The sequence below is a fragment of the Numenius arquata genome, chromosome 17 (genome assembly GCF_964106895.1).
Source record: "Numenius arquata chromosome 17, bNumArq3.hap1.1, whole genome shotgun sequence".
NCBI classification, from domain to species: domain Eukaryota; kingdom Metazoa; phylum Chordata; class Aves; order Charadriiformes; family Scolopacidae; genus Numenius; species Numenius arquata.
The window spans coordinates 221,043-240,848 of NC_133592.1; the positions used below are offsets into that span (position 1 = coordinate 221,043).

General features: G+C 39.7%; 1 protein-coding gene across 1 annotated transcript in view; it reads right to left on the reverse strand.

Annotated features, from left to right (window-relative positions):
• Window positions 1–16,316, reverse strand: part of BPTF (bromodomain PHD finger transcription factor) — a 55,812-nt gene extending 39,496 nt beyond the window's left edge. The window contains exons 1-2 of the mRNA XM_074160089.1: window positions 15,680–16,316; window positions 2,865–3,687 (exon numbers count right to left, since the gene is read on the reverse strand). Of these exons, the coding sequence (XP_074016190.1) occupies window positions 2,865–3,687; window positions 15,680–16,316 (1,460 nt within the window). The remainder of the gene's footprint in view (window positions 1–2,864; window positions 3,688–15,679) is intronic.
• Window positions 16,317–19,806: the final 3,490 nt, after the last annotated feature.

Sequence of the window (19,806 nt, forward strand, 5' to 3'; positions counted from 1 at the left end):
TATCAAAATGAAAGCCAAACAATGTTTCATTATCTTCTTTCACAGACGTTTGACAAATCCAATGCATCTCAATATTTCTGGAAAGATAACTTGTTAAAACACTGCAGCAGTTACCTAGGAGAATGCAAGTCAAAGTTGTAACTTTCCGACTTGTTAACTTGCAGAAATAACCTTCACAAGCAAAACAAATGCAACTGATCCAGAGACATCATACTACATTTGTTAACAGCTTGAAACAAAAACTCAGGAATTCATTTTCTCTTGCCCTTTTTTTTTTAATCCTGTTGATATTTTCTTATAGGGATGTATGAGAGGAGACCTCCTCAGTGTCCACTTTTCCATCTTTGTGAAAACAAAAGAGGTGGAAAAGAGAAACAAAACCACAGTGATGCGGTAAACAAAGCTTATTACCCTCAGGAAGTGATAAGTGTGGAAATAAAAGTATCAGTGAACAAGTCCACAAAACCCTTTAAAAGATGGGAAAACCATTGGTATGACAGATTTATAAGATTTATAAGGGGAGAGGGGAGAAGTAGTAAAAAGCCCTAAAAACCCCTTTGAAAAATAAAAAAAATGCAAGAATTTAGGATTTCAGTTCTCTAATCCCCCCTGGGCAAGATTTCAAACCGGTGTTTGTGCAGATTATTTTTAGATCCATTCATTTCCTCTGATATATTTGATCACATGGCATTGGTGAATACATTCTATTCATTTTAATAAAGCTGATATGATAATATCATTCATGAATCTCAGGTTATCAGTTAAGTTATTCTTCAGTTATCCAAGGTACCAGGTGTGGCTTGATCCTGTTCAGTATATATATGCGAAATGGTTGGGTTTGCAATACAGCATGCTGACTGAATCTAAAGGACATGAAAAATGAAAGTACAGAGTTTAATATCTATGTAAATTATTAAAGCTGTGTTTCCCTGGAATTTAGTTATGTAGTAAATACTTTTGTCCCTTTATGAGGTGGCTTTAGCATGAAGTTTTAAGGTGCATTATGCATAAATTTAATTATGGCAAAGTTCTATGAAAAGTCTAGTGGAATTGGGTTGTTTCTGTCCATCCTGCACCGCACTGTTACAGAGTACTACTGCTGCAGATCTACCAGAACAACGGCATATCTGGTTTTTCTTCCAATTCTATCAGAAGGATTTCAAAAATTTTTCACCCAAACCACATACTTCAGGAGTAACTTGTTCTGGAAGCACGCACAGACATTTACACTAGCAGAAGGCACAATATCTAATGGCAACAGGAAGGATCAAGACGAGCAGGGAAAGAGTCTTTCAACCTAGATGGTCTGCATAAGAATACGAAAGACAGTCAGGAAACAATTAATGGATGAACTGCATTTCTTCTTGTCTTTGTAAACCTAAAAATACTTCTCTATTTACATTTTAAATTATTTTAATCGCTAACAAAAAAATCAGCAAAATGGAAAATCCAATAAAAATTTTCCTTTTGCTGCATTGTTTACAGTTCTCATCTATTTTGATTTGAAACGGAATACTGATGTCTTTCCTCCTTAAATAAATCCCCATTAGAATACAAAGCTTACATTCATAAAACTTGATTTATGATCTCTGAAAAAAATAATTTGCCCACTGAACTCTTAACAGGAATGCAAAATCACTAAAAAAAATATTCAATACATTTAACATTTGAAGATGTCTTTTCTAGTGCAGTTAAAATCACTACCAACGTGGTAGAGAAATAATTTTCACGTGTGTAGATTTCAAAGGATCAAGAAGCACCTGGCTGATTTATTTTAGAATCATAGAATCATTAGAGTTGGAAGGGACCTTAAAGATCATCGAGTTCCAACCCCCCTGCCATGGGCACGGACACCTCCACTAAACCAGGTTGCTCAAAGCCCCATCCAGCCTGGCCTTAGACACTTCCAGGGATGGGGCAGCCACAACCTCCCTGGGCAACCTGTTCCAGTGCTTCACCACCCTCACAGTGAAGAATTTCTTCCTAATATCTAATCTGAATCTCCCCTCTTCCAACTTAAAACCATTACCCCCTGTCCTGTCACTACACTTCCTGACAAAGAGTCCCTCTCCAGCTCTCCTGTAGGCTCCCTTCAGATATTGGTAGGCTGGAAATAATATAAGTTATTAGAATAATATTAGAAATTAATATTAGAAATAATATTTAGTTTAAAATAGGTTGAAGTACTGCCTGTATCAAAACTTTCTGAACATCAAATATTTCAATTCACTGGGAAAAAAGCATTGTTTCATAGATCAAGTTTAGTCAAAAGTAATTAACAACCTGCCTACATATTGGGGGGAGGGAGGAGGCGCCTGCCTATTTATCTTAAAAACACCTCCCCAGTGACTCTCTGGATTTTTTTATGCAAATTCCCAGCATATGGCAAGCACAATATAATCGTTCTGCCAGTACATTAGAGCAGTGTGACAAACCCATCTTTAAACAATCTTTTCCTCAACAGTTTGGAAGGAAAGATACAAAACCCAAGCACAGAGGAAACTATCTGTAAGTTATTAAAGCACAGGTAACTAGAGCAAAAAGTATCAGCTACATGTCCTTCACAACCAAGGTTTTTGTGAAAAATCAAACTTTCAACTCATCTTCTGGAAACAGAAGGTAGGAAATCATGTGTGAGGCAATGGAAAAATTAGGATATCAACAGTTTCGGGCTGACCACGACATCCTGCTGAACGATCTGAATGATATACCACATACTGCATGTGATTGAATATAAACATAGAATATAAAAAAAAAAACAGTAAGAGTATGAAAGATTCCCCGAATCTTTTAAAAAGATATATTAAAAATACATACAATACAGTATTATTGTTCAGAAAATACTAAATTATTAGTTTACTTACATAATGATTCTTCTGTTCAGGAACCAGTATTTTCGTCTATGCCTGTCATATCCAATAGGTTCATGTCGAATGTACGGTTTATTTTTTTGGATTTCAGCAACGCAGTCAGTTACTCCAGGCACCTTATGTGCTACGCAGACCTCACACTGCCATTCGTCTTCTGGTACCTCCTCGAGAGGCGGTTTCACACACTCCAAATGGTACACAGCTGAACAAGTTTCACAGCAAAGCAAATCCCCAAGTTTGTGACAAACCCTACAATGATCATCATACTGAATAACACCTTCTGACATTAACTCTTCACGTGCAATGTTTGTTGTAAGAAACTGATCCACTAAGAACTGCAGAACTTTGATTTTATTCTCTACTGGTCCATAAGGATAGTCCTCTGTCTCTTGGTAAGGAAGAACATGATGGTATTCCTTGTCACTCTCACAATATACCCGCAGAACCTCTGGCCACGTCATTCCATCTATGAAATACAAAGTGGAATTAACGCTATCTTTGAGGTCAGCAGGTCCAAAGGTAGTATTTGAAGTGTCTTCTTCACGTAAAACTGCTTTTAAAAGCACTATATGCATCTCTGCCATAAGTGTGCACTGCTCTTGACTTACCAGAGCAGCACAGAAGTCCTCAAAACGAAAAGGAGAGAGGCGTAAAACAGTGCCAAAGTTCCTTAGTACCTCATAGATGGCAATAACATTCATTATATGCTCACTAGGCACCATTAAGTCCTCTGAGGATTTAGGAAACTCCAAGGGTGGAATATCTTTTTCTTCCAATATTGGAGATCGAGGACGATGCACTCTTTGTCTTCTCCTACCTGGAATAAAAAACAAGAATAAGAATTTTGCCATTCACACATCAACATGTTTAGACATCTATCATCAATGACCGTGTCAAAGGTCACATCTTCACAGGATGTGACTAAGGATTCACATCTTCATAGTTACATAAATGTGGTAATTCAGCTAATAATCTTATAATTAACAGGATGAAAATAAAATACAGAAGAAATCTGATGTTTTGCTTTAGACCCTTACAGCAGTTGCATTTCCCATATAATATACATCTACTGAATCTTTAAAATGACATCTAAAATTTTAATTGTTTAAATCAGTTAAAAAGAAAGACATTTCCCTCAGCCAAAATACTAATTTAAATTTTTTTATTTTTATTCAGCATGACTAGTTTATCATTCCTCCTTGGAATTTTAACTTCAAACTTGAAGAATCAAGCTTCAAACAACAGATATTTTGTATTAAAATAACGCAAGCTATTCTCCTATCCAGCAATAATATACAGGAAAGATCATTTCAAGCAGATGTCTTCGGACATCAATTTCAACCAAATTAAAATGCAAAAAACCTAAATCACTTTGTCCACTGCTTTCTAACTAGAGTATTTCTCCTGGATACCTACAAGCCAGAAAAAAAAGTGAAATATGATGTTTTATGAAAATGCTTCAGGAACTCCTAATTTTAAAAATAACAACAAAAAACCACCCTCAGTCTTCAATAAAATAGGAGAGAGATCCACAGAAGGAGGAGGCAGAATTATGGAAGGACAAAGCCTAACACAAAAAGCTAATCCAAAGAGCTGTGTCACTACCTAAAACACAAGACACTGAGCATAATTAATCCAGTCTCAGATGCTAATTCAGATGAGATGCTACACTTTCCTCCCTTTAATTCCACTACCCTTGATGCCAAGCAGAAGGAATAACAAAAGAGTAGAGTTTCTGTATGTGGCACTACTGGACAGATGAAATAGTTCAATCTTCTATCAAAAGAGTATGCAGCTAGACACAACTGTTTTGTTGTGTCAGTTGAGATCAGCTGAAGTATTAGGATGCACACATTAAACCTACTTCCTTTTTTAAAAAACAAACCAACCAACCCACCCACCCTTGAAGCTTAGACAATCTCATAAGCTAATCATAAAACCATCCACTTGGTTTAACACCAAGAACTGAGATGAAAACCGGTTTTAGGTTCTCTGAGATTCTGGTCAACAACTAAATTTCATAATTATCAACTCTACACAGAGGAGGGGTTAGCAGGATGCATTTTATTCACAGAGAAAATTCAAAGGAAAAATGAAGCTGTCCGTAACAGCAATTTCATACGCACACTTTAATAAAAAGTGACATGTATTATGCATTGTGTGATCTGAGACTGAAGAGTGACACAAACAGTATTCTGGAATATTAAACCTGTTAGTAATTTATTGATCAAATTCTGTGAATAACAGACCCCACCACCACCTAACTGGTTCCAGAAAATTTAGAGATAAAAGTAAGTTCCAGTCATCTGGGATGTTACCATTAAGACAAAATGGTTCTCTGTGGCATTTGTTCAACCCACCCTATTCCCTCCAATACTCCCATAAATACAGGAAATAAGTCTAATGGGAAGTGTCGGGGGGGAACCAACCAAAATCAAATGACCTACTAAGGCTGGCAGATACTCAAAGACAGTTTCTGCTGAATCTGAAAACACCATCATTGAAACTTTAATGCATTGAAAAGGAAAAAAAAAAGTTCCCCAAAAGAAAAGCTACCTTTAAGAAACACCTTGATGCATAACAGACAGTTTGCCAAATGATTCCAGAAGAAAAATAAATCAGTTATTGAGCTAGTTTGGCAAGATGACACCAGACACATCTCTCCCTCTCAAACTTTAAAGAACAAAATCTTGTGCAACAAATTAGGCATTCGAAACAATATGGAAGATGAACTGCCAGATGTTTCCATTACAGAACTAATGGGTCAACATCATCTGCGTATAAAAATACATTTCCAAGTTTAGTTAAGTTTGGGTTCTGACTGTGGAAAATGCAAGAACGCTTGCATGACTGTCTTCCAATACACTTCTGCACAAATCGGTGGAAAACGTTTAATCATGGCAAACACACAAAAAAACCAGGAGTTTCACATCCAGGCACAAAGCAAGCGTTCTTATAGCAAGAAATATCTACATTACACCCAACTTTTCTATCATCATGATCCAAAATCACGCATGCATAAACCAGAGTTGGTTTAATTAAAAGACCCCAAAGAAAAACACACACACGTGCACACTCGCAGATTAAATTGCTTTAGGGTCCTGAAGTTTCCCTCAATATCGCAGGACAGTGTAGGAACAGTCCTAGCAGGTAGTCATGCAAGACAGCAGATTTCAGATACTCTGAAATCACTAATGGCCCTCACGGATTCCAAATATCACAAAAAAGCTGGTAGAGCTAGAAACTAGGATTCTTTTCAGTGTTTGCAACTGCAGCAGAAAAATGTGCCTATCACACAGTAAAGGCACAAAAGAAACTGCCCTTCAAGAAAGCAAGCCCCAAGAACGATATCCCTGGTTTACCTAAATTAATCAGAAGCAACAAAACCCCCCAGTAATTTCAGAGAAAGATAAACTAGAATGAAGGAACACTGCTGAAAGCAGCAAACACTCCTTATTTTCTCCTGCTTGTTGAGATTTTCTACGCTGAGAACAAAATTATAACTGTCCCATGCTTTATTTTTATCTTCCACTGAAAAAAAAACAGACTCCCCATATACCATCTTTGTTGATGTCTCTTTCACAGGAGATAAACACCAGTATATTTGTTACATCAAACAGGAGAAGCAAAAACCTTAAAACAAGGCATTCCCAGTATTTTCTAAAAAAGCTAAAAAAGTTCTCTAACACTTCCTCTTAAAAAGAAAGCATATTGGCACAATTAGAGGTCTAGAATAAATGAGTTATTGGACACAAAGTATGTCACAATACCACGATAAAGAATTCTACTTTGGTGCAAGCACAACGTAACCATATGGTTGCATTATTCACCCCACTCTTCATCTTCTATTTAAATTAATTTACATATTTTCATGTTTGCTTTGGTATAAAGCACAGAAATTTCAAAAGCTATTTTAAAACTAATAGTTCAGACAATAAGGAAAAACATACTGCATTATAAAATGTTTGCTTCGTTTGTCCACTCCTCTGTGCTATGGCTTGTGGAATGCAGCACAGTTACTGTAAATCACACACCATGCCTCAAGAGCTCAAATCTTTTCTCTTTTCAGACACTTAACTGCTTTGATCAATTCTGCACTACATACAATCTGGTTTCCAGAGCTAAAAAAGGAAAGTATTCAAAGATGCAGAATATCCCAGACACATTTTTATTGAATGCCTTGGTGGCATAGTATTTCAAATCTTTTTTTTTTTTCCCTTTCTAATTTCACTTAAAAATCGTCACTGATATTTGCTGTACCCCAAACCCAAACCAACAAAACCAAGCAGTCTAGTCTCCTGTGAAAAAGATGGACATTCTCTGCCAAAATACTCACAAATCTTGGAGCATTCTAAGTGGCTGTTGAACTTAAATTAAAAGTGTAGGGCAATGGAATATGATATAATGATGGCAAAGTGCTAGAGTCTCTCTTTTAAGCTGAAATTTTTCGTATTCTGCTGGCTGGGTGGATGAACCCCCCCCCCTTTGTTGCCTCACTCAGGCAGCAGAAGAAAGGCAGTTTTGAACTCCAAATAAGAACTCTACCCTTGTTTGCAATTGTGATAATAACAACTTCTTCACTGCTGATTATCTGCAGCATGCTGACACCTCATCCAGTTCACACTCCTCACAAGCAGTTTCAACTTCTGTGAAGGTTTTTGGAAGATTACAGCTTGCGTTTACACAATAAAAAAATCCCTCAAACTCTGAAAAAAGTTTTCCTACAATAAACATATCCAACTTTTCAAGCTCTTCACTTTCAAGGAAAATCTCTTTTCCACAGGGCAAATTGTACAAGGCTTGAATTTGACATTCATTGGCAGACAAAAAAACCCCAAAAAATCCGACTTTGGTCTCTTCAAACATTTGTATGTTCAAATTACTTATTACTTAATTATTTTTTTTTACTTGTTATTCATCATGGATTTTGCCCTCCACAGGGAATTTTGAGTACTATCTGTAAGAAAAAGCGTTAACTGAAATGTAATTAAATTGATTAAAAAATAATCAATTTAATGACATCAATTTAAATATTTAAGACAGAAGTGCAAGCTTGTTTAGATTATACAATTGATGATTAAACAATAACAAACATTTATTTTGATTTGGGACACTACATATGTGCATTACATTAATATGTATTTTAAATAATATATGGAAGTGACACTAGTATAGCTCAGTGCAACTGACCAGTCAACAGAATTACACTGTTGCCCTCTTTTCTTAACTTTGTATTACTCCATCAGCTACTACCATTAATATTTTATCTTGGTATAGCTTAAATAACTTTGGATAAATAATTTTTATTATTTGCCCTGAATAATTTCCCATTTGTGGAAATCTCTTCTTGTGGCAGTAGATTTTTTTTTTGTTTGTTTTAAGTAGAAAATGCAGTATGTTTTTTGTTTTAGGCAAAGCAGTACATCAAGAGGATTCCAGTGCAGATTAGAAGTTACTTCTCCTTTAAGCACCACCACCACCTGCCTGGCTAGGCTTTCAAATTGAATCTGCATGTACCTACTCTCAATTGAAGTCAATTTACTCACACTGAAGTTTCCCAAAATTACGGTTTTATTACACGAAAATTTCTGCATATTAACCAAATCCCTGAATCAAATTCCACCTTCAAGTTTGAGCCAGTACAAAGAGAGAAAACATCCACTTCTACACCATTCAAATTCCATAGCTTTGGAACGGAAAGATAAACTGATCTGCCAATAGCCTCCCGCTGCCATGATTGTGCTATTTACAGGATCTAGATCATCTTGAGTGTCTCAGCATTATATTTCTATCTAGCATAAACTTCTCTCAAATCGCATTCCTTCTCTAGTTGTCTCCAAAAGTGATGAAGTAGTCTGCAATGGCTGTCTCTCCCTATTTTGAATTCTCTAATTGAAGAGCTGCCTGTAATTAAGATTAAAGAGTAAACAATTTTATTCATATGGCACGTTTAATTATAGATATTGTTAATTATAGTCTACACTTAACCATAATCTATTAAAATAATTTATATTACAAATATTTAAGCAAAACACACTAATGATACTTGAAATAAAGTGAAGTTACTGAACTAACAGGCTGAGCACCAAAAACCAGAATTTACTGAAGCACTTTAAGAAGCCCCAACCCTTGCTTTATTTATTATTTTTTTTAAATTCCCATCTATTCAACCTATTTGGTTCAAATTATGACCCTTTCAAAATTTAGAAATGAAGCAGAGTTTAAAAGGACCAAAAAGCATGCCTCCATTTTCATTCACAGACTGAAAGAAGAGAAAGCAGCATCTATTCTTTAACTCCTTACCACAGGGGAATATGAATTTAAAAATACTTTAACCATCTTTAACATATCTTCTGATTTATGTAGACAGTTTTTAAACAGAGTATTTGAATGAACTATTTACATCAGTGTCCAGAATACCGAAAGGCTGTACCATGACTAAATGACTTTCATGTTCTTTGTGCTCCAATTACCACACACGTGTAGCCTAACAAAAATCACAAAAATCCAGTTTTGCCTCATCTCACTCATGTTACACATCCCTTCACTCCAGATGTACAGTACCAGTAAACAGAGCATTTCAGCCCAATATATTTCAAGTAGTGGACTGGTGAATGGAGGTCCTACGTAAGAAATACTCTGCCAGAACCACCGACTTGTTTAAACGGGCAGAGTGGCACGACACTAGTATGACCTAAAAAATAAACACTGGTTCCAGCATTTCTTAATGAGAAAGCTCACAACTGGTCTCATTTCTCTTCTATAAAGAAACTCTCCCTCCCTTATAATTTCTCAGCACTGGGGCACTAAGACTCCAGCTTAGAGCTCCTGTTCACAGTTGCAGTGGGAAGGATAAACTTGATGGAGCATAGGGGAGAGAAGAGACAGACCAAGGAGTTTCAGATACTTCAGTAATCCACCACAGAAAGGGGGAAAAAAATAGAAAAAAAAAAAAGGAAAAAAAAATCATAGAAAAAAAAAAATAGAACACACACTCCCTAGGCACACTCCACAAAACTGACCCCAGCAAGTGAAAAGACTTTCCATTTTCCCCCAAAAAGAGATCAGTTTTTGGCTTCAAGTTCCACAAGTCAAGTCAAACTACACTACTCTTACATAAAAGTCCATCTTTAGTAAAATAGAATTGGATTGGTTTTGTTTTCCAGATCATGAGTCACTACAGAAACTTCTCAACATAAAGACCAACTGGCAGTTATATGATGTCCTAGAAGCAGGAGTACTCCTTAGAGAAGATGCCCTCTCCTACGTTTTCCTTCCTCCTGGAAATTCTGGCTTTTGACTACCCTCCTAAACTCACTAAGACTGTCCTATTTTTGTTTAGTTTTAATAAATATACAAGCATCAGACATTTGCTGTCTGATTACTACTTTATTATTACTCCTTTGCACCAGTCAAGTTTCAAATGAGAATGTAGAACAACACACAAGTTCTTGTTAGATATCCCTGGAAAAGTGAAAACAGTTGATGAAAATCCCTAAGAGAACATTTTTGTGTCTTTTTTTTTTTTTTTCACAGCAGAATGCAAAACTGGATATAGCTACACGTTTGTCACAGCAGTATCTAAACTGGTTCCTTAATTAAAAGTCAACCTCTTGGGAGCACATTTGCTCAGCTTACACCAAAGAAGAAAAAGCAGTAAAATGAATCAGTTTAACATAAAATAAGAATACATTATGAAAAGCAGACCAAAATAGAAAAATCTAAATCTTTTTCTTGGGTTGGGCCAAAATGAAAGGCTTTGACTTATACAAAACACTTTTTTCCCTCTAAAAAATGCCAATATAACAGTAAACATGTTTCTAATATTCACAAGTCAAATAATCTCTTCCAGAAAAAAATTCTGAAAGAGTAAGAAGCATTTGTAACTATTTGTAAGTGCAGCTCCAAATTGATTATTTCTCTGCATCAATCGTACCTAACCCAAATTTATTTCTTTTGCCTGGAAAAAGAAACAACCACAAACCAGATTAAACTTAAAATCTAAACCAACATTAAAAAATGAGAGATTCCAAGCACCACAAAAGCTTTACAAGTTGAAGCACAAATGAACAAATAACCAGTTACTAGACCAGATCCTGAGCACTTCTTTCTGAGAACACTCATATCACAGAAATTCTCAACGTGTGCTGCTAAGTTGACTACTACCTTGAGTTGTACAAAACTAGGACTTTATGTTCTTTCAATCCTGTTTTAGAACTTTAAAACTTGTGGTTGTTTCTTTGTTCTGTTTGTACATCTGTCAGTCGTACCCTTCTAAATCAAACTAGCGTTCTCTACTGATTTTACATTAAAAATTTAGTTTCTCAATCTTATGGCCATCAGTACACATCAACAGGAGCCGGCAATACAAACCCCCTATATCCTAAGGTATCATTTTAACATTCAGATAACTAATGCAAGACAAGTAGCAGATGAGATCCCACACTGTCATTCTGAGAAGTACTCGGGTCACACCCCTGTTGTGCCTAGAAAGCCGGGGGAAAAAAGAGGAAAAAAAAAAAAAAAAAAAGCAGCACTAACATAATGATTTTCAGGAACATTCTGACAGGCAATTTCTTAGTTGGGACACACTCAGGACAAGTTGCAACTAACTTCAGAAGTTAGTGAGCCCCGAGATCCAGCCCCACTCTACTGAAATCCACATTTATTCACCTTACACCAGTTGTATACAATACAACGATCAGCTATGGAATTTTACCGCAGACTTACCAAAAAAGTTTGGACAAACTCATCTGAAGTACATCAAATTATTCTGCCTTTTATAACAAACATACTTTGACAATGGTATGGCATTTGCTGTACAGAGCTCCTTAGAAAGATGACTGAAGCAGCAAATACCCTCTTTAGATAAACTGTAAATTTGCATGTCAATACAGCAGAATGGGCCACAGATTAACTCCTTTGGCCTTCTACCCAATTTCTTTGCTAGAACTTGTCTTCTTTCATTTTTCACGACTGCCATGATGAACTAGCAATAGTTCCTCTAGACTACAAATCAAAGTTCAGATTACTAAGTGGTAAAATAAAAGTGTGCCAGATTTAATTCAGAGAGCAGGGTACCCAGGTAAGGTGTTCAGGAGGCTGCTAAATCTTCTCAGGTGACAGACAAAGAGGCTGCATATCTCACTGTCCTATTCTCAATGTCTCCATTTAAACAATTCTTCAAGAGCAAGAAAATGTGTTAAGATATAAAATTACTACAGACACAAAATGCAACACCTCATTTCCAGTTAAATTCTTTCACTCTGAAGAAAAAAGCACACTGGTGAAGTAACTGTTTAACAGAAGTGATGGTCAATCACAGTAAATGCTCAGACTAGCAAAATCCATCTAAAAATTTTATTTAATGTATTTTAAGACAAATCTTTTGTCTCACAACTCCACTGCTATGTACTTGCTTGTTAGATAACTGATTATCATCTCAGCCAAAATCTAGATGTATAGCTCTTCCTAAAGCCAGTGTTCCAAGTTTTGACGAAGAAAATCAAGAAACAGAAAAAAAAAGGAAGGACTTCTAGGCATCTTGATTAAATCCTTCTTTTAAAATTCTGCAACATATGGAAAATACTTGATATTTATAGTGCATTTGTTACAAGCCTAAAGTAGAACTTACGGTGGACAGGTAATGGCAAAAATGTTTAGTGATACAAGATACACAGAATACCTATCCTAAAAATACATCTACCTTTGTATCCCCAGAAGGTAAAAGAGAGAAAGGACATTACACACAAACAAAATCCTTCTACCAAAAGTCCGTCCAGCAGAAGAAAAAGCAATGATAAATGTCATATGCAATCACACAATAAGCTTTCACTGTACCATGATTAAGCATTATATCAAAGGCATTTTATCATTCCTAAGATTTTGCTTCTTTAAATACTTGAATAATAATATAGTAACAAAAGTACTCCTACATCCAAGTTCAAGATATGTTGTAAACTCCCCAGCAGAGCACAAAACCAGAGCCTTTCTTGGCTAGAGACATTGCACTGTGATTTTTTAATTCATTGTACAATGTAAGTTTGAAAAAACTGTAAGTCTGTCACCTGTTTAAGTGGGATGTGACACGTAAAACCTTGGTTGGTGGGAGTTTGATTGGGGTTGCAATTTTCCAATGTCCTGCTCTCAAAACATAAACTCTACAGCCCCCAAGACTACATCCCGAAAGTGGCAGTAATTTAGGCTGCATGTGATTGCAGGAAGATAAGTGGAGAACGATTGTTGAGCATCTCCTCTAGTAAAAAAAAAACCTAGGGCACCGCAGGATTCTGTCAGGGACCAATTTAAAACAATGGAGGAGACACTCCCTCAAGCCCTCCTGTTAACCACTGCAACTTTGTCACTGTATATTACAATTTGTCTATTTTGAAGACAAATGTAGGAAAGAAAAGGACCCATATCTAAACATAGCTAAAGATCAATTCTGGCTCAGCATGCGCCTGAGTCAGAGGGCACTGGAACCCACGGAGGAACTCTGGAGACATATCACTTTATGCTTGCCCAACTCAACACTCTTCTCTGCACTGGCCACTGTCAGATAAAGAGATACTGAGGTTAGGTGAATCTTTTCCTTGCCTATTAATGCTGTTCTAATGTCAAGTATCTCTTCCTGGATTATGATAAGACTAAGATTTCAATGAGTGCCACCACTGTGTAGCAGTGCTCGCAACACAGGGATTTGTTCTGCAGAAACAAGTTCAGATTGAGCTGATCCAATGAAAAGTCCCTACTTTCTTTGCAAAAGGGCAACAGCAAGTCTCGGAGAGAGGGAAGGAGACCTTTCGGCAAATACTGAACTAATGAGAACTGCCAGTAAACTGCCAAAATAACAACATAGATGTTTTAACTATCAAACACTCAGTATTAAAAAAAAGAAGCAGGTAAGGATGAAAATGCTTGCACTTAACATAGTTAACCGAAGTTACCCTAAGTGAGAAATGAACATATAAGTTATCAAAATGGTTTCTGATACACCTAAATAGCACATAAAACCTGTCTACGCTTGCACAACAATGCACAGAGGTATCTTGTTATTTGCCAAAACACTTAAGTACATTTCAAAAACTGAATACACCCATACTCCGTAGAATTCATTTTAAACCTGGATGCTCATATAAAAAAAAATGTGCCCTGATCTAGCCAAGTAAAATCATAAAAATATTCTTTCCCTGACAAAAGCATCTCCCAAAGAGAGTAATAAAAATTAATGTTACCACTACTAAGCAGAAAATGAAGAGTTAAAAGTCAAGAGAATACTTCAGAGTTTTTTTCTTCTGTGAAGCCAGACCTCAATCTTTAAAATAATAAGTAATCAAATATTTCAATCTGATTGCAGGACACCCCTGCAACAGGTAAACTAACATCTTAAAAAAAATCTCTAAATTAAATTCATTTAGTAATGTATGTACTTATTTTGATTCATTTAGGTTCCTGAGCATATGGATACAGATTAAAATATACGAAGACAGACAGACATACAGAGTTTTTTAAAGGACTATTATGAAGTTGCATAATAAGCTGATACCATTAACTCACCAAAATAAAAACAAATGACACATTTAGTAGCCAGTACTTCCCCCTTTTGAAAAGTCGTCAGCTAACTACTCAAAAGTAGACTCCTTTTTTAATTAAGATGCAATGCATTTGCATCAACAACCTGTTCCTCCCCCGTTCTAAATTGGCCAAATACTTGTATAGCAGCAACGTCTGTTATCCCGCAGTCCAATTCAGAAACACTCCTAAGTCATCCAGAAGTTTTACTCTCCTGGTTCAGAGAGTTTTTAAAAAGATAAAAATCCTAAGCTTGAACTCCATTCTGGAATGAATTCAAATAAATCCAAAGTGCTTAAGTTTAGATAAAGAATTTTTGAAGCTGAAAACCCAAATGGTTAATGAACTAATTAAGGACAAACAGAAGTGTAGGCCTTAAAAATTTGAGCCCAAATTTGCCACTAGAGGTTAAAAAAAAAAAAAACCACCCACAATGATGTTTAACGAGTTTTAAAGGTTGCCATATTTTAAGATAAATGTGGTATTTAAAACCAAGACTTTTGACTCAACCTCCACCTTTTAATCTTTGTGCTTAACTAAAACTAGGTTTACACCCTCGCAATGAGGCCCTGTGCACTTTTCCCCAAACTGTAACAATACAATCTCCATTTTGAACAATGCACCTCATTTCCCTCCTTGGAAAGCTAGTTTTGTCTTAAAGCCAGTAAATACTGGATCCAGTTATATCTCTGATTTCAAAAGCCTGAAAATTTTCAGTGTTTATGGTTGGGTTTTTGTTTTTTAGGCCACTTCAAGTTGCATGTGCTTCCTTTCCTTTTAACATCAAGTTATATTTGCAAGCACACAAGCCATCCTTTCCTGGATATATCTGAAAGGACCATTTTGCAAGGCATGCACCTTGTTTCCCTTGTTTTTAAGTATTACGTGAATGCTCCATGCACTTCTGACATTCTTTGCAACGTGTTCTGGTGTATGATGCATCTCTGCAGTCACCAGAATCTCCATGCATATTTGCAAAGCATCCCCTTTTTACAGCATGTACTGCCCTCCCGCCCACCCTCCTCTCAGTGCATGTGTTTGTCAGCATCCTCTAATATTCCCTGCACCCGTGGGGTTGCAGTCGTTAATTTGCATACCCCTCTCTCCCTGTGAGTGCTTGCAGGCATCCCTTACATACACGCATGGGAGGAAGAATGCGTGCGGACTGTATTTGCAAAGCTAGAGGGAGCATGTGGGGTGCCCTCGACTTGTTTTAGTTCATCCCACTGACTCTCTACCTGGGGTGCTGCTGTAGGTGCTGTGGCTCCTGAAGCTGCTCTCAGTGCAATAACTGGCATCGTCTTCATCCTCCATCTCTTCAGGGTAGTCAGAGTCGTCGTCGTCCTCCTCCTCCATTATCTCCTCCTCCTCTTCCTCCTCGGAGTCCTGGTTATCCTCGGGGTCTCCCTCCTCTTCCTCCTCGGACACCATGCTCTCCTCCTCCTCTTCGCTCTCATGATCATCGTACACCACTTTGCTGATGCTCCTCCTGGACGAGGCAGCCCTGCCTTGGCTATTGCAGCTGCCTCCTCCGCCTCCTCCCCCTGCTCCTCCAGCCCCAGCCCTGCCCCTACCCTTACCGCTGCTGCCTCCCCCACCAGGGGTGCTGCTGCTGCCGCTGCCTCCCTTCCTCTTGCTGCCCCCCCTGGGGGAGGCGGTGGCGGGGGAAGAGGCCTGGGCAGTCCCGGCTCCCTTCTGCTTGGGCCCCGCCGTCTCCGCCTGGGCCGAGGTCGCCCACCTGCCGCGGCTGCTGCCCCGCTGCCGAGACCTCAGCCCCCCAATGGGGCCCGCCGGGGCGGGCGGAGCCGGGGAGCTCGCCTGAGCGGTGGCCGCCGGCTGCTGCTGCTTGGGCGGCCTGCCTCGCCGGCCCCGCATCTCTGGGCGCTGGCCGAGGGGGGAAGGGAGGGGGAAAGGAAGGCTCGGGAGGGCTCTCGGAGTCCGGACAGGAGGCTGTGGGGAAGCTCCCCCCCCTGCGAGGGATCCGGGCCGGGGAGGGGGGCCGCCGAGCCGTGAGGGCCGAGGGCTCAATCCGAATTGCCGGCGTCCCGCTCCGGATCGCCACCGGCCGCCATCTTGTTTCTTCGTCTCTGCCTCAGCTCGCTCCGCTCTGACTGGGGGAAGCGGCGGCGGCAGCAGGCCCTGAGCGCCTCACGTGACCGGCCGCGCCCGCCCGTCGCCGCCAGGGGGCGCCGCCGCCGCCAGAGCCATGTTGGAGCCGGCGCGATGGGGCGGCTCCGCGCCCCCCGGCTGCGCCCGCCGCGCCGCCCGGCCACCGCCCGCCCCACCGCCGCCGCTTCCGCGCTCGCCGCCTTTACCCTTCCTCACCACCACCGGCATACGGTGTGCCCCCCAAAACCCACCGCCACCTGTCATGAGGCGCCGCCCTGCCACCGCCCTCCCACCACGAGGCTCCCCTCAGCTCCGCCGCGCGCCCCCGTCCCACACTCACCGTCTCCTCACACCCGAGTAGTGACGGCCGTTACCGGTCTGCTCTCCCAGAGCTCGACCCGCGCCCTAAGGGGAGCCACCCCGGGCTGCCACCCCTCAGCCTCACGGCTTCAGCCAGCCGCGCAGCGCTGCGGAGACAGCTGTGAGCGCAGGTAGGCGACGGGCTCTGCCTTCCCCTCCGCCCCGGGCAGGGGCTCATCACCGGGCTTCCCCCCCGCCTCAGCGCCCGCCTAAAGCAGAGCCGCCCGGGCTCCCCTCAGGAGAGGTTTCCCTCCCTCACCGCGCTGAAGCGGCGGCCTCCCTCCCCCAGCACCAAGCAGAGCCCCCTTGCCCACTGCCGTGGTCATCTCTTGCGGTGTTTTAAATCTTCACCCGTTATGCAAAACTAAAACCCTCTGGCAGCTCACCGTTACCTAGCCAGGGCCAGGATAAAGCAAAATAGACCAAAATCACATAAGGCCCCACCATTTGCGTTTTTGTCCATCTGCTTTCTCTGAACTGCTATGGCTGCAGTTCACTAAGAAACGGAGATGGTCTTCTCCTATTTTGTATTCCCTCTTGTTTTTCCATTTGCCAGAGCCCCTAAAGGGGTAAAAATCTCCATAAACCAATTGCACTGTTAGGTTCCTAATGTCACCACTTGCATTCCAGGTATCAGTTTCCTGAGCGAAAGCAGTACAAATTGAAAGCCGGCCCAAGGCACGCAGATGTCTTGCATTTCTTAAAACTTGCCTTCTTTTAATTGTTAAACCTACACAGCTTTGGGATCCCAGAGTATGAAGTCTTACCCTTAGCAAATAAGTGTGTTCATATTTTCATTTTCTCTCAGTCTCTTGCTTATGCTTCTGCACGATTTAAAACCCAATACTGGTCATGTCACAAGCATGCCAGTTACGTGTCCAGTGTGTAATTTAATTTGCATTCTTCTATAGCAATTTTTGAAGTGCCTTTTGTTCATTAACTTGTTGCTCAGGCCAAGAAGCTCATTAAACCCACAAACCTGCCACAGTGTCAAGCACGCAACAATGTCACAGTGGTACCAGGCAGCAGGGTTTAGCCCAATTTGCACTCCTATATCCAGCTTTTCATCTGCATCTCTTTTTTATTCAGTTGCACTCTTTTATATTCAGTGGTGCAGCTGCACAGGCTCAGAGCCACCTTCTAGATACAGCGCAGACACAGACACAGCAACAGCAGCAGACAACATTGCCTAACCCCATTTACACCTTTATAGTCAATTTGTATTCTGAATCTTTCAAAGTTACCTGTTGATGGCTTATGTCAAGCTAATTTTTGCAACGTCTTACAAGGTTGCAAAGGATTGTGGTAACTCTTAACATACATGAACACAAAAATACATGTTTTGAGGTAGGCTATTTCACTATCCCCCTTCGTGATCTTGGAAAAAACGTCTGTGAATTCTGCCATCGATACATTGAGAATCTAGCAAAGACAGCTAGTGTATTACCGCACTAATACTCACACAGTCTGTAGCATTAACATCTCTACTGTGGGTTTTGTGTATCTGTAGTAGTAGATCAAAGGTGCCAAGAATCATTTGCTTTTGAATACTGTAAAAGAGAATACCTTGTCTCTTAATCCCATCTCTTATTTAAGATTTATCAGTTGTTGACCTGGAAGTGCCTACTGAATAGGACATAAAGAATTTTAATTAATGGATGCATAGAGAGCTATGTTAAGTTTCGGACTCGGGACTATATATTAGTCCTTTCCAACACACAGCTTAGCTCCATACAGAGAAATCAACTATAATCCGTTAACCTACTCACCCCTGTCGACTGTCAAGAACCAAACAAATCTCCATTACAAACTTGACGTTCCTATTTTGACTCTGATTGTATAGTTAAACAAGCATATTTATAAGTGAATTGAATACAGCAGGAAGAGGAATTTTAGGTAGGAGGCCCTACACTGCCTCCATACTCAAGACAGATGGAGAGAAAGGCTCCTTTCAAAAGGCACTTTGGAGAAGATGAATAGCCCGGTTGTTCCAAGCTGTTGTCTGGATGGGTTCCTTCCTCCAAGGGTAAGGGAAAGAACTTAAAAACCTACAGCTGGATAGCATTAATAACATGCTCTTGCTTAAATTATTGAGCTGCTTTTGTCCAGTCCTTCCCTCCATATTATGTCATAACATGTATTGGGCGTTGAATTTAAGTATTCAGCTCTAGACTGTTACATATACATTTTTAAGACACCAAAGTGTTGCTATGTAATGTTAGACTGGAGCTCAACAACTACTGCCAGTGCCAAGAAGTACCCCTCTATATGACTCTTCAGCTGCCCATGGTAGTGGTTTTTTAAATTTCACTTTTACATACATTTGGTACTGACCTCTGATAACAGTGTATACAACTAGAACACGCCAACTTCTAAAAAGTCTTAAGGCTTTTAACTGTGTGCAGCTGTTTCAAAGTTACACAACCAAAGTTCGGTAAGTTATGCACCTAAACTTAAGCCATAATAATCTTCTTTTGTACAGATAATTATGCTGAAATCCCATAATTCCATTCTGCAAGTCTGTGCAGGAGAGCATGCTCTGGAGGAGCAGTCTCTCTGCTTGAGAAAACAGTCGTCTTCAGCTGACAGCAGCCTCCGCAATCAAGATTGTAACAAGACATCCTATTAAATAACTGCACTTTGCTTCTTTGTTTGAGGAAGGAGTGTAGTTCCTGTGGTATACCTCTTCCTTCTCCCTAGCTGTAGGCAGTTTCTGGATGCAGGTGGTCTTATCAGATATGAGATGCATCAAAACAGCTTTAGATTACTGTCATTCAAGATTTTAACTATGAAGGACCACACAAGCCCCTCCCTTTTTTTTTTTTTCTTTTTTTTTTTTAAACACAGCATAAGAAGTCCTGGTTGTACTGGAAAACCAAGCACAAAAGGGTACACT